Below are 12,836 nucleotides of genomic sequence, written 5' to 3'. Positions count from 1 at the left end.
ATTAAAAAATAAATAAAAAAGCAACACATTTTTTTTTAATATTTAAATGAGAAAAGAAAAACGAATAACTAATCCCTAAAACAAAAGACGATCACGCTTTTACGAAACTTACTAATTTAAAAAAAAAAAACTCATGCTTGCATTTCATTTAACAAATATGATTATGACACACTTTACAAACGGAGTTTAAATTACTTTACGACTTAAAGCCACGTTGTAAATACCCCGAGCATGTAATATTATCATACTAACATTTTATATGTCGGTATGTTCGTTTGTTCGTTATTATGCAAGTCTAATGTCTCAAACATATTTTTTATGGCATTGGTTGGCGGACGAGCATATGGACCAAACGATGGTAAGTGGGCACCACAGCTCATAGACAAAGGCGCTGTAAAATATTAACCATTCCTTACATCACCTATGCGCCACCAATCTTGGGAAGTAAGTTGTTATGTCCCTTGTGCCTGCGATTACACTGGCTCACTCACCCTTCTAACCAGAACACAACAATACAGAGTACTGTTATTTGGCGATAGAATATTTGATGAGTGGGTGTTACCTACTCAGACGGGCTTGCATAAAGAACTACCACCAAGTAAACACAACACAACACATTATCTCCTTTCATGAAGACTTAGCCCTTTCTTGAGGTAGCTTGCTTCATACCAAATTTTATCAAATTCGGTTCAGTAGTTTTGCTAAGAAACTGTAACTGAGAGACAGTTACTTTAAAATTTAAAGTATTAGTATAGATCTTTGGAGCTAACAATTTCTATGGCTTTGGCTTACTAGACTCGTTGGTCAGAATTCCATTCGATTCATTCAGCCTGGTAATCTTCTTCAACATGGCCGCTTAGCACTCTGTATGTTGTGATCATCTTTGCAGTGAACGAGAGGTGACTGACCTTTGGTCACTTACCATCAGGTGGCCCATTTGCAGTAGCCTAGCTATATCTCAAAAAATAAAAAATGAAAATATGCGTCCTTGCACGCCTGACAGAATTGATAACTTAAATTAATCTAAGTTGAACTATTTAATATTAAAATTGCTTAAATTGAGAAAAGCTTAGGTTATTATTTAAGTATGATAATATATGAAAAGGTTATTTATTTAATAAAATACTTATTCTTATGTAGATTATTATCATTATTTAATCCAATGCCCACCGCTGCCGTATGCGTGAGAGACAGGGAAGCCAGACCGACTGGCGCCGTAACGCGTTACGTAACGAAACGGTTTAAAGAATAAAGAGAAGTTATCACTTCAGTAATAGAACATAACATGGTAAGATAAGCTCTAGGAATAGGAGGAATCTGTCACATGGGCATCAAAGTGGACTTACTAAAAATTTAATTATGTCTCAGTACAGTAGCGGTAAACATGTAAAGTCGGAGCATTAAAGCGTAGTTTTCTACGAACTGTTTTCAACGTTGCATCGTTCATAACTGCCGTAGATAATTTATATTCAAATATCGTTATCTCGTACGATTTTTATGTAAACAAAGTTTATAGACATCGTGTCTACTGTAATTTTTAATCGCGTTTTAGTATTCTTTGTAATTTATTAGCATCAGCTGTACATTTTCCCACTGCTGGGCTAAAACCTTCTCCCTTTGAGGAGAAGGTTTGGAGCATATTCCACCACGCTGCTCCAATGCGGGTTGACGGAATACACATGTGGCAGAATTTCGTTGAAATTAGACACGTGCAGGTTTCCTCACGATGTTTTCCTTCACTGCCGAGCACGAGTTGAATTATAAACACAAATTAAACACTTGAAAATTCAGTGGTGCCTGCCTGAGTTTGAACCCGAAACCATCGGTTGGGATGCACGCGTTATAACCACTGATGTTAGATTGTGAAATAAAAGGTTTATGGAGGACATGGAATCTATACTAATATTGTAAATGCGAAAGTAAGTCTGTCTGTTACCTCTTCACGCTTAGACCTCCGAACCGATTTAGATGATTTCGTATTCAGATAGTTTGAGTCCCGGCGTAGTACTTAGGCTATTGGTGTCGACGGTTCTGACCACTTCGTTAAAAAATATGTACCATACTAATATCATATATGTCGCTACCTTCGTTTGTTCGTTATAAAGGAAATCTAGTGACTCAGTTATGAGGGAACACATTATCTCCTTTCATGGAGACTTCGTTGTCGCTCGGGTTTTAGGGATTGATTGTCAGGCGTTAGGCGTAAAAAATAACCCGTGTCCTTCCTTGGGGTACAAGCTTGTATCATAGAAAATTTTATCAAATTCGGTTCAGTAGTTTGTCTAAGAAACTGTAACTGAGAGACAGTTACTTTCACATTTATAGTATTAGTATAGATTTTTGGAGTATTTATAGAGTAGATATTTTCAGAGTAGGCTCTTCAAGAACGAAACGTTGCATGGTTTTTATAATTTAAACACTCGGCAACCTATCGCCGGTCTAATTGCCCGTACTGTGCCCGTAATGCATTGAATAAAAAACGTCAAACAAGAGTCCATTATATTTTTCGTAGTATTTCTAAAACTACGTATTTAAATTGCAAAGTTAAATAGCCATTTTATTAATCTGTTTTATTTTACAAAAGAGAGCACTCCGGTCTATTTATAATCTTGGAGCTAGAGACTCTCTTCGGGGTGTTAACAAAGTAGGAATACTCGCTATTGCGTCACAATATATTTACAACGATATTATGTATATTCACAGTAACATTGATCACTTTGATAAAATTAGTGATAATCATTGTATGTGCACAAGAAGTAAGGATAAGCATATAACGCCACGTTTCTTGGGGCAAGGTATCCGTTTCTATAATAAAATTCAGCAGACATTTTTAACTATGTCGTTTCATAAATTCGAATCATTTGTAAAAAATACATTGATAAAGAAGGCATATTATTAGATACAAGATTATATTGATGATAAAAAAGCGTGGAGCTAATACTTGTTGACTTCCAGGCAGGACATATTACATACATATATAATTGTATTTAACTAACATGACTGTATTTTTAATTATTGAAAAAGAGTAACTACTTATTGTCTCATTAGATTCTGCATTCCGAACCGGTGGTAGCTTCACTTAATTATAGTTTGTTAAATGACCTTTCAAAAGTGTTTGTAAAATGCTACTTGAATAAAGTATATTTTGATTTTGATTGATTTTAAAAAGGCTTGATTTTGTTGTTGATAATTTTTTCGATGTGCTGACGACACACCCTCTCAAACTCCAAGGAGAAACATGGACCAACTAGTACTATATAATACCTACTTGTGTATTAGCGGAAATATGTGAACTCATGTTAGGCATGTTTTATATAAAAATAGATAATAATTGAATTATTACGTGTCTACGTTCGTGTTATTGATATTTCGTTTTGAAGGTACGATAAATTAACATCAGTGACGTCGGTATTACGTTACGAGAAAAACATATTTGCGAATCACGTTACTCGCGAGAAACACACGCCCATAATATCTCGAATGTTGTATAAATAGATTGATTTTTTAAACTTTTTTTTAAATAGGTGGGCTTACGGGCAACTGGTCGACCGGGTAGTAAGTGGTCACCACCACGTCATAGACATTCCTATGATATATTATCATTGTTCCTATATTCAAATAATAGATTAAAATTTCGGCTTTACCCGCGCGAATTTTATAAAACACAAACTGCCAACCCTCCTAGACTCTACCCAGTTTCGTATCCGTTCTTAGCGGATGTCTACACCCTATAAGGAACCTACCTGTCAAATTTAAAGTTTGTAAGTGTTATAGTTTCAGAGATTTCGTGATTGATCAGTGAGTGATATTTCGCTTTTATATATATAGAAGATTATTCATATGTAAGCCATTTTAGTTGATATTTGAATAAATTGAGACTAGGAGAGTAAACTTTGCGTGAAGGGAAAAAGGGCTAAGATCGCTTAGAATGCGTGAACGCTTTGGGGCTACAGCGTCTACCGCCAAATATTCTTGCGTTTCAGTTTCCGTATGAAGTTTGAATGAGTAAATATTACGCAAATGTATACGAGGGTATATCTTGGTTAAATGTGATTGTTTATCTCGTGAACGGCTGCGAGATATCAATCGGTAGCTCAAGCATTGGCTTTAAAAGATAATTTATATATTAGCTTCCGGCTGCGTTGGATTGGGGTAAACCTTTCTGATAAAGTAGGCAGGTACTAGCAAATTGGCGACCGGATGATAAGTACTCTACCGACTACCGACTACCGACGATCCTTTTCATGCGTTTGAAAGTTGAGACGCGGGTATGTTGAGATGTCTTCTTCTGCCTAACTAGCTACCCGTACTGACTTTGCACGTTTTAAATTCATACAAAGTTACGGGAGGGCCATTTCTCAGTTTACGCAAGGAATAGCCGAATTAAATAAAAATTGCATCCATGTTATCGTCTGAAAATGACTAAAATTTAAAAAAAAAATTAAAAAGGTTCCTCTCAAGAAGATGCGACGCAACGATGCGTAAAATACACGAAAGATCACTTAAATCTGCTCTAATCAAGTTACTGTATCTCTCAGACGTGTTTTTCGCGAAATAATCCGCGGAGGCTTTAGTTTTATGTAAAAGGCATCAATAGTCAGATAAACGTTGAAGTAAATTAAACATGTATGTTATTTTATATGTCTCATATATCTTGATAAAATTGTTCAAACAATAGTCTTAATTATTAATCTGTAATGTATATCATGTAGAAACGTCTCAGTTTTTAGTGAAAGAACACCAATTTGTATAATATAACGCGTCGAAGTGAAAATGTAAGCGATGACAGATTTATTTTTTAAATCTCGTTTGTAAGACCAAGACGTTACGCTCTGATCCTAAAATCTTTTTTTTTAGTTTTGATATATTTAAATAAGGCTAGTTGAATAAGTTGCATTTTTTTTTATTTGTTTCCATATGAAGGATAAAGAAATATCGATTCGAATTATTCGATCGTGGTTTTCGCTTTATCAATTAATGTTTTTATCTGTAGACTGTGCAATATATATGACAGATGTTATAGATTTGTTATCTATGACAAATAGGTAAATCAATAGATTTTTTTGTTTTAAATTCTATCCTATGCTTAAGTCGTTATATGTTATATTAATGGCACATACCACTGTTTTCAATAAAATAACAACATTTTAAGCTTGACATCTCTTTAAAAGTTCGACTTAATCTGGCGACTGGCCTAATATATTATCGTACGTATGACCATGATACTTGAAGCTATCGCTATAAATGTAAGGAGCATGCTTGTTACGAGCACAGTGTTCTGACGTGCTCTAATATAATTATCAGAAAATAATATTACTTTTTCATATTATATAGAATTTACATTATATATGGAATGGTTTCTCTTGAACAGCTCTACAAACATGATACACGTATATCGCTGAATTATATAAATATATGTGCCTATATATCAGATCTGTCTTTGTCTTACAATTATGTTAAAGAACTATTCACTATAATAATATAAATAATACTGCTCTCAAATGTCTTCAAGTTTATTTTTTTATATAAAAAACGGTTAGTATGTTTGTTGTATGGAATTCTTGAATGATGATTGCTTTTATAATGGAAGTACATTTTAAGCCTAATGATTCTTTTTCCAGTTGCCTCTATCCATAGAGTTTTGGATATTAATAATGTTATCTCTCAAATTCTTTTACCGAGTTTATACGTTGATTGTTTTTTGACAACTGATTAACGATGTTTTTAATGGCGAATCAAAAGGGCCGAATAAATTAAATGATTTTATAAGGTCGCCATTATACAGAACAATTGCCGTTTCGTCGACAAATGTCTAAAGTATTCAAATTGGTTATCTGTTATTCAAAAAACAAATAATGTTTAACGTCTTTGACATTTGTTAATTTTAAAAAAATAACTCAAAAGACAAATTTGACAGCAGTTTTTTTTTTTATTTAGTTAAAAATGAAGATTAAATCCGACTTAAATCTCTATATACAGGATGCCAACATTCGATCGTATTTGCTACTCGCCGTGGTTCGCAGCTTTTTCATTACAGAAAAGTTAGTAGTAACAGTTTATTTATGTTCACATAATATTAGGCGTTAAAAGACTATTCTGTAAATAACATCGTTTTATATGTTCCTTGCAAATTACATTTGTTCTCGCCTTAATCGCGAACGAAAACAAGTCATTCATTCATTCAGCATTAACTTGTCATTTTTTTTTTCATTCAAATGACATCTGTCAGATATCGGACGCACCTATTCTAATGGAAGTAGGAAAAAAGATAAACAAACCTTAGAATTATGTATTTTATGCGATTTGCTAATAACTCGGCCATTTTGTGCACTATTAAGAGTTTATGATTAATATATCTTCATTTATAATACAACACTATTATACTTAACCACTTATTTCCACTGCAATTTTACTTCCAAAATTCCGATAACAGTTTCATCGACGTTCAAAACGTTATTTTATCGCAAATTCATAGTGAATATCATAGACTAATCAAGCTCTCGACCAATGATATCGCGTCAATTTGCTGTCACATGTTGTTTATTTGTCTTTTTCCTGTTATGGTTGGAATAGAGTATAAAAATAAAACATTCGAAAATTAAATTTGTTTGTGTAATTTGTGTTCATACAAAATTCGAACTTTATGCCCGTTTGCTATATTCGAGAAACGATTCGCTCTCCTTACAAATAGATGAATCAGAAGATTATAGATAAAATACATGGTTGGGTATATGTGCGTGTTTTAATTAAAAATTGTAAACTTTATATATAAAGGCCGGCAACGCACCTGCAAGCCCTATGGTTTTGCAGACGTCCATGGGCGGTGAGTCGGTTTCCATCAGATGAGTCTCCTGCTCGTTTGCCAACAATAGCAAAAAAATAATAGTAACCGCTCTTTGATACTGTACGTAATGTCTTTGCGAAATTATTTATGAACATATACATTAAATTCGCTGTCAATGACTTGGCTACGATGCAATAAGGGGTTTTCCCCGAGGTATTTTAATAATCCAATCAGTAACGCGTCTGTCATAAGCTCTCAGTGCGCACACGTCAGTCGATCTTATCTTTATATAAGTGTAAATAATTTGAAATTAATAATTTAGTTTTTATTAACTTTTATTTACTTTTTTTTTAATCTTCTAATTTTACTTTTATTTTATTTTCTCCCCTACAAAAGTAAAAGTAGCCCTTCAAACCGATACAGCTTTATAGTCCCTGATTTCGGGGAAAACCCCCAATTTGGCATCACTGGAAAGGAGTGGCACTTCGCAGTTGCATCCGACGTGGCAAGGGTGAATTTCATGATATTTTGTAATCAATGTACATATTCTTGTAATAAATTATTAGATTGTTATAATTAGTAAAAAGAACCCACCAAATTAAAGTATATTTGCACTCGACAAAGGCTTCAAAACGTTAATCAACTTTAGGGAAAAAATTACAACATTTCCAGATATATTTTTTTAATCACGATCAAATTGTCTTATGAATTCAATAGTGTTTCTCTTTGTTGGTATTTCGAATATGTTGACAGTTTTTTAAATTTAAAACATGTAGTTTGATCGTAAAATATTTTATGGACACGAAACGGCGTTTAAGATACGTGATAAATGTTTAACAAAGTGTTAACGTATTAACCATTAGCACAAAACCCTACCAAGTTTAAACACTTTGTTTTGTGCGAGGGGGTAGGTACCACCCACTCATCAGATATTCTACCGCCAAGGAATACTGAGTATTGCTGTGTTCCGGTTTAAAGAGTGAGTGAGTCAGTGTAACTACAGGCACAATGGACATATTAGCTCCCAAGGCTGGTAGGGCTGTTGTAAGGAATGCTTACTATTTCTTACAGCGATCATTTTGTGGTGAATACCACTTACCACAAGGCGGCCCGTTAGACAAACATTTGGCCGATAAGCACACGCACACTAGTATGACGTCAAGCGTAAGCGTAGCTGTCACGCACACCAAGATAACAAAGTCGGCTCGTTTGTTTTAGTTCTTTTGTAGTGCGACACTCTATCTAGGTATATAAATAATGTATACCAACACAGCATTAACACAAACATAAAGGGTTCGACGCCACGTTGAAGTTACATTTGGTAATGCAACTCTAATAAAAATGCCTATTTCGTTTTTTTTTGGTCACAATAATATCTGAGACGTTTAGTTTAATAAAGAACTATGTAATTTTTTTCATGTGTAACGGTCATAATGGTAAAATTGTAAGATGTTCGGACTTTTGTCTGTAATTAATAATTTATAAATCTTCTGTACATATAATAAAATTGGAGTGTCTGTTTGTAATATTTAAATAACCGATTTTTACTAAATACTGCTAAATATACATATAGCTGCTAAGTATGTATACACGGCACACATATCAAAATAACATTTTTTTTTTAATTTTTATCTGTCTGTACACTACACTGTATCTGTGTACTAAGCTTTATAATAAATCGCTTTAATATCTAACTCAATAAAACGTACATTATGGCTTAAAATATTAAAAAAGTATTAAATTAAACTAACGTTTATAATTTAATAGTCCGTTCAGAAACTGTAACTTACGTTTCAAAACTTGTCATAATGCAATTATTCTAAAATTAGTTTTCAGCGAAAAATAATTTCCGAACTAAAATGACTGTATCGCGTGTCACCTTAAAAATATTAATAAACAGACGGACGATGTCGAGAAAGTATATATGGACATTAAAATGTTGCTGCGTGTTGTGACAGTGAAAAACACCTCGGCCTAATTGCGGCTTTAGGTCTGACTAACTTTTAAATCAATAGCTTTTTAATTTGTGTATCAAAAACTTTGAAGTAAAAGTGCAAACATTAGATGAAAACGTGACTACTGCGCTGTCTATCAGTAGTTGGAATTAAAAGAAAAGTAGAACTGCGTAGTGACAACTAACGCCATCTCTTGGTAACTGGAGTAAGATAATCCAAGATGGTGGAAGATACAAACCAGCAGTCAGATCGCGTGTCCGCGGCCGCCGTGCTTCAGTTCGCAGCAAGAGAAGCGAGGGAAGGGAGGAGGTTTGCTGAGTTTGGAGCGCATGCGTTTGCCAGCATCACTTATAATGCCTATGGTAACTTCGTTTTTTTTTAAATATCGTTGATACAATATATATTTTTTTACTGTTTGTAATTTAAGTCCCAGCTTGGGCGCCATTTTTTATTTTGTACATAGAAACCTTAGTATGAATTGCAGAGATGTAAAGCTAGTTATATTTTTACTTACTTTTGAAAATATTGTGTATGTAAGTTTGACGCCATAACCAGTAATGATATTTTAATGAAACACTTATATTGAATCAACGAATAGATTTTTGGTAAATTAACAAATAAAAATTAGATTATTCTGGACAAAAACTATTCAGATTCTCTTTTCCTTCTACAATATATTCGAAAGGCTGAGATGGCCCAGTCGTTACAATACGTGAAGCTAAACCAAAAACTGCGAATTCAAATCCAAGCAGTATTGAATTTCAAATGAAAAACATAGTGTTGATCAAGTTCTATGATGTATCACGTGGAGTTATCTATACCGAATCAGAGCAACGTGGTGGATCTAGCAACAATCCTTGCGAGGAGGAAAGGCTTGCCAAGCAGTGGCTTAACTTGAAAATATGTATGTATTTATTATTGACAGGGCAAATCGAAGAATTGGTTATAACTAGATATACTTACCGAACTCGGCCCCGAGCAAAGTTTAACTGATAACGCTCAAATGTAAGCCAGTTTCATATTTGCGTAATGAGATGATAAATTAATTATCATTATGAGTTTTTTCTTAGAAAATTCATAACATCTCGAATGTTATCATTTGGAATGTATAGCGGATGGTATATGATAATAAAAATAATTTTATACAAATTAAAGATCACACATCAGAAGCACGGAAAATTTAACAATACTAAACAAATGAAAATGTTTTCATTAAAATCTTTGCTTGGGAATCGTGTTCTGTATTTAACTTCAATAAAAATACCAAAAGCCGTTGATCTTGCAACTGACTCTGATCTGAATCAGATTCGCAGTTGCCATCGGCTTGTGAGGAATAGGGAATAGAGTCACTATAAAACATTCTTTATAAGACTTCACTTCCGTGTTGAGTCTTCTTTGATATTTGCCGCCGAAATCGGTCATAAGTATTTTTATGTCATAGTTAATCATAGGTCGGTTGACTGGCAAATGAGCCACCTGCTTGTTAATTGTCACCACTGCCTATAAACATCAGCACTGTAAGAATCATTATTCATTCATCACATCACCAATGTGCTACCAACCTTGGGAACCAAGTTTTTATGACCCTTATACCTGTACTCTAGTTCACTCGCCCTTCAAAACAGAACACAACAATATTAAACATTGCCGCTTGTCGGTAGACTATATGATGAGTGGGTGTTACCTACCCAGATAGGCCCAAAACCTTTCCAGCCATTAATCATAATGTTGTTTGTTCTGCTTTCTAGGGCGATATAACTTTAAAATAAACACCAATTAAAATGACTTAAGTAATTGATTTACATATGTAATTAATAGTCTAAATTATCTGCAACAGATTTCGTATTCTTCTGTTGTCGTTGTGAAACTTATAATCAGATATTATTCACGGAGAGGTCGTGTTGGGTTATCATAATTTATAATGCATATTTGACAAGTCATTATAACGGCTATAATTGGATTAAAACTATAGGTACCAATTTCGGTGAACTTTGAATACCTTACAACAGATCTTTAGGCAAAGATCTACTTGTATTCGTCCATCTGCAGATCGATATTGACGAAATTATTGGGGAGGAATTTGAGGTCATTGAACTCTTCCAATGAAATTTATTGAACACAAAACTTAATAGTACACTTTTAGGTATTATCGAGGTTGAGATTTAATACGAATCAATCGCCATGAACTCTATAACCCTCAGCGGAGACCCAGTAACCCAATTGATAAAATATCCGTTGATTTTTACAGCTTGGTATACTAACTTGTCCTACGGTTCTGGGTTTAAACCCCGGGTCAGACCTGTAAAAATCAATTGGGGTATAGCTGTCGAATTCTCGGTAGCAGCTCTGAGTCTGAAAGCTGGAATGGTGTACACTTGTATGCTTCAGAAAGCTTAAAAAACCATTTGTTTTATTCCTGCCGTTCGTGTCGGATTTCCGGTCATCGGGTTATGAGTGTGAGGAACTAGAATATTTAATTGTCCTTGAGGACAGTATAGATTATCATCAAGTACATCTTTTTTATTTGTTTTGTCACACTTACGAGTTTATACGTCTTAGTGATAGTGTGATATGACTTTAAGGTGATATGGCATATTAGGTCAAACCTTGAGCTAGCTCTATTGCAAACTTCATCTAAATCTTTTGAGCCGTTTTTTCGTGATTTAGTAACAGACATTCTTATATATATTCGCATTATAACGATTATTATTAAGATTCCGTTCGATGAAATTAGTTTTGGAATATGATTTTTTCTATTCCATCTATTTCCAAAAATCGTTCAACATTCCTTTTCGCACGTGACCAATTCTTCATAGAAGTACAATTACATTAATTGCTGATTTTAAATAATGGCTAGTACAATGATCTAAATATTTAATTCTACTTAGATTTGTATTAATTAGTCCCTGATATAGGGGTAAAATTAACATCCTCCTCCATCTAAATCTTGTCACTGTGTTGCCATATAAATACGTGTTCTTTAAGTTTATCAAAGGTCAAGTCATTATTCCGAGAGCAATGTCTGGATATTATCACTGATAGGATTCTTATCACCGCTGTGACCAATGACTGAACCAGTTTAAGCTGTGTGTATAATAATAGTTCAAATAGACATTAAACTTATTATATAACCAAAGAAATTGCTAAATTGTACTTAAGTTTTTAGAATGTGTACATTTTTCAAATCGGTGTTGTGAGTATGACCATTAATATACCAAATTGCTATCTCAGCTCGTGATCAAGACAGATGCAACTCTGTCCAAATAAAAATAAGGTATGTTCACGGCTTAAAGCTGAACATTTGCATTTTTACGTTCACATGCATCGATACATTGTCGTGTGATACGTTTAAAAAAAAAAGCGTGCGATCACCTGTCACAGAAGCTTGGGTTTGCTTTTTGGCGCGAAATTTCAGTGCTTTGGAGGTACTGTTTCTGAGTAATATATAGTTGGTTTTTTATCACATTTATAATTAATAAGAGTATTAATAAAATATACGACCTTCTTAGTAGATAAACTCCTAAACTGTTTTCTTTCGTACCTTAATTGTCACTGTTGCCATATAAATGCCTTATTTTCAAAAAAATATCTTATAACAAATAGAAATAATAACTATCTTTAATCTGGTTACAGCAACCCTTGGCGAGATGGGCGGCAGCGGCACCAGCTCCTCGTCATCTCACATGTCCCCTGGCTGGCAGGTCAACGATCTCGACCTGGATCTGCCCGGCGAACTGTCCATGAAGTGAGTACTGAATTGCATTTACCTCTCGAAAAAAATGAGACCTATCTTATTTATGTATTTGGTTTTACAATATGAAAACAAACAATGGGCTGGTTTGAACGGTGAATGAGCTGGTGCACCTACAGACACATGGGACATAACATTGTATTTCCCAAGGTTGGTGACGCATTGTTGAAGTGTGGAATGGTTAATGTTTCTTACAGTACCAATGTCTATAGGCGTTGTTAACCACTTGCAACCCTGTCAGCTATGGATCCCCCATTTGCCCTGCCGCCTAACTCACCCTTCAACCCGGAACACAATACTAAGTACTGCTGTTTAGCGATAGAATATATGATGAGTGGGACCTACC

At 34.2% G+C, this 12,836-nt stretch overlaps 1 protein-coding gene across 3 annotated transcripts in view; it reads left to right on the top strand.

Moving 5' to 3' along the window:
- LOC125074261 (transcription factor CP2-like protein 1) overlaps positions 1 to 12,836 on the top strand; it is a 49,100-nt gene that overhangs the window by 7,335 nt on the left and 28,929 nt on the right. For 2 of the 3 annotated variants that reach the window (XM_047685546.1, XM_047685545.1), the window contains exon 2: positions 12,373 to 12,484. In XM_047685546.1, coding sequence (XP_047541502.1) covers positions 12,373 to 12,484 — 112 coding nt within the window. Of the gene's footprint in view, positions 1 to 8,613; positions 9,102 to 12,372; positions 12,485 to 12,836 lie in introns of all 3 variants that reach the window. The other variant, XM_047685547.1, reaches the window with a different exon arrangement.

The sequence above is a fragment of the Vanessa atalanta genome, chromosome 27, assembly GCF_905147765.1.
Source record: "Vanessa atalanta chromosome 27, ilVanAtal1.2, whole genome shotgun sequence".
Taxonomy (NCBI): domain Eukaryota; kingdom Metazoa; phylum Arthropoda; class Insecta; order Lepidoptera; family Nymphalidae; genus Vanessa; species Vanessa atalanta.
Note: the sequence above shows the minus strand (reverse complement) of the source record. Positions and strands in the feature narration are given on the sequence as shown.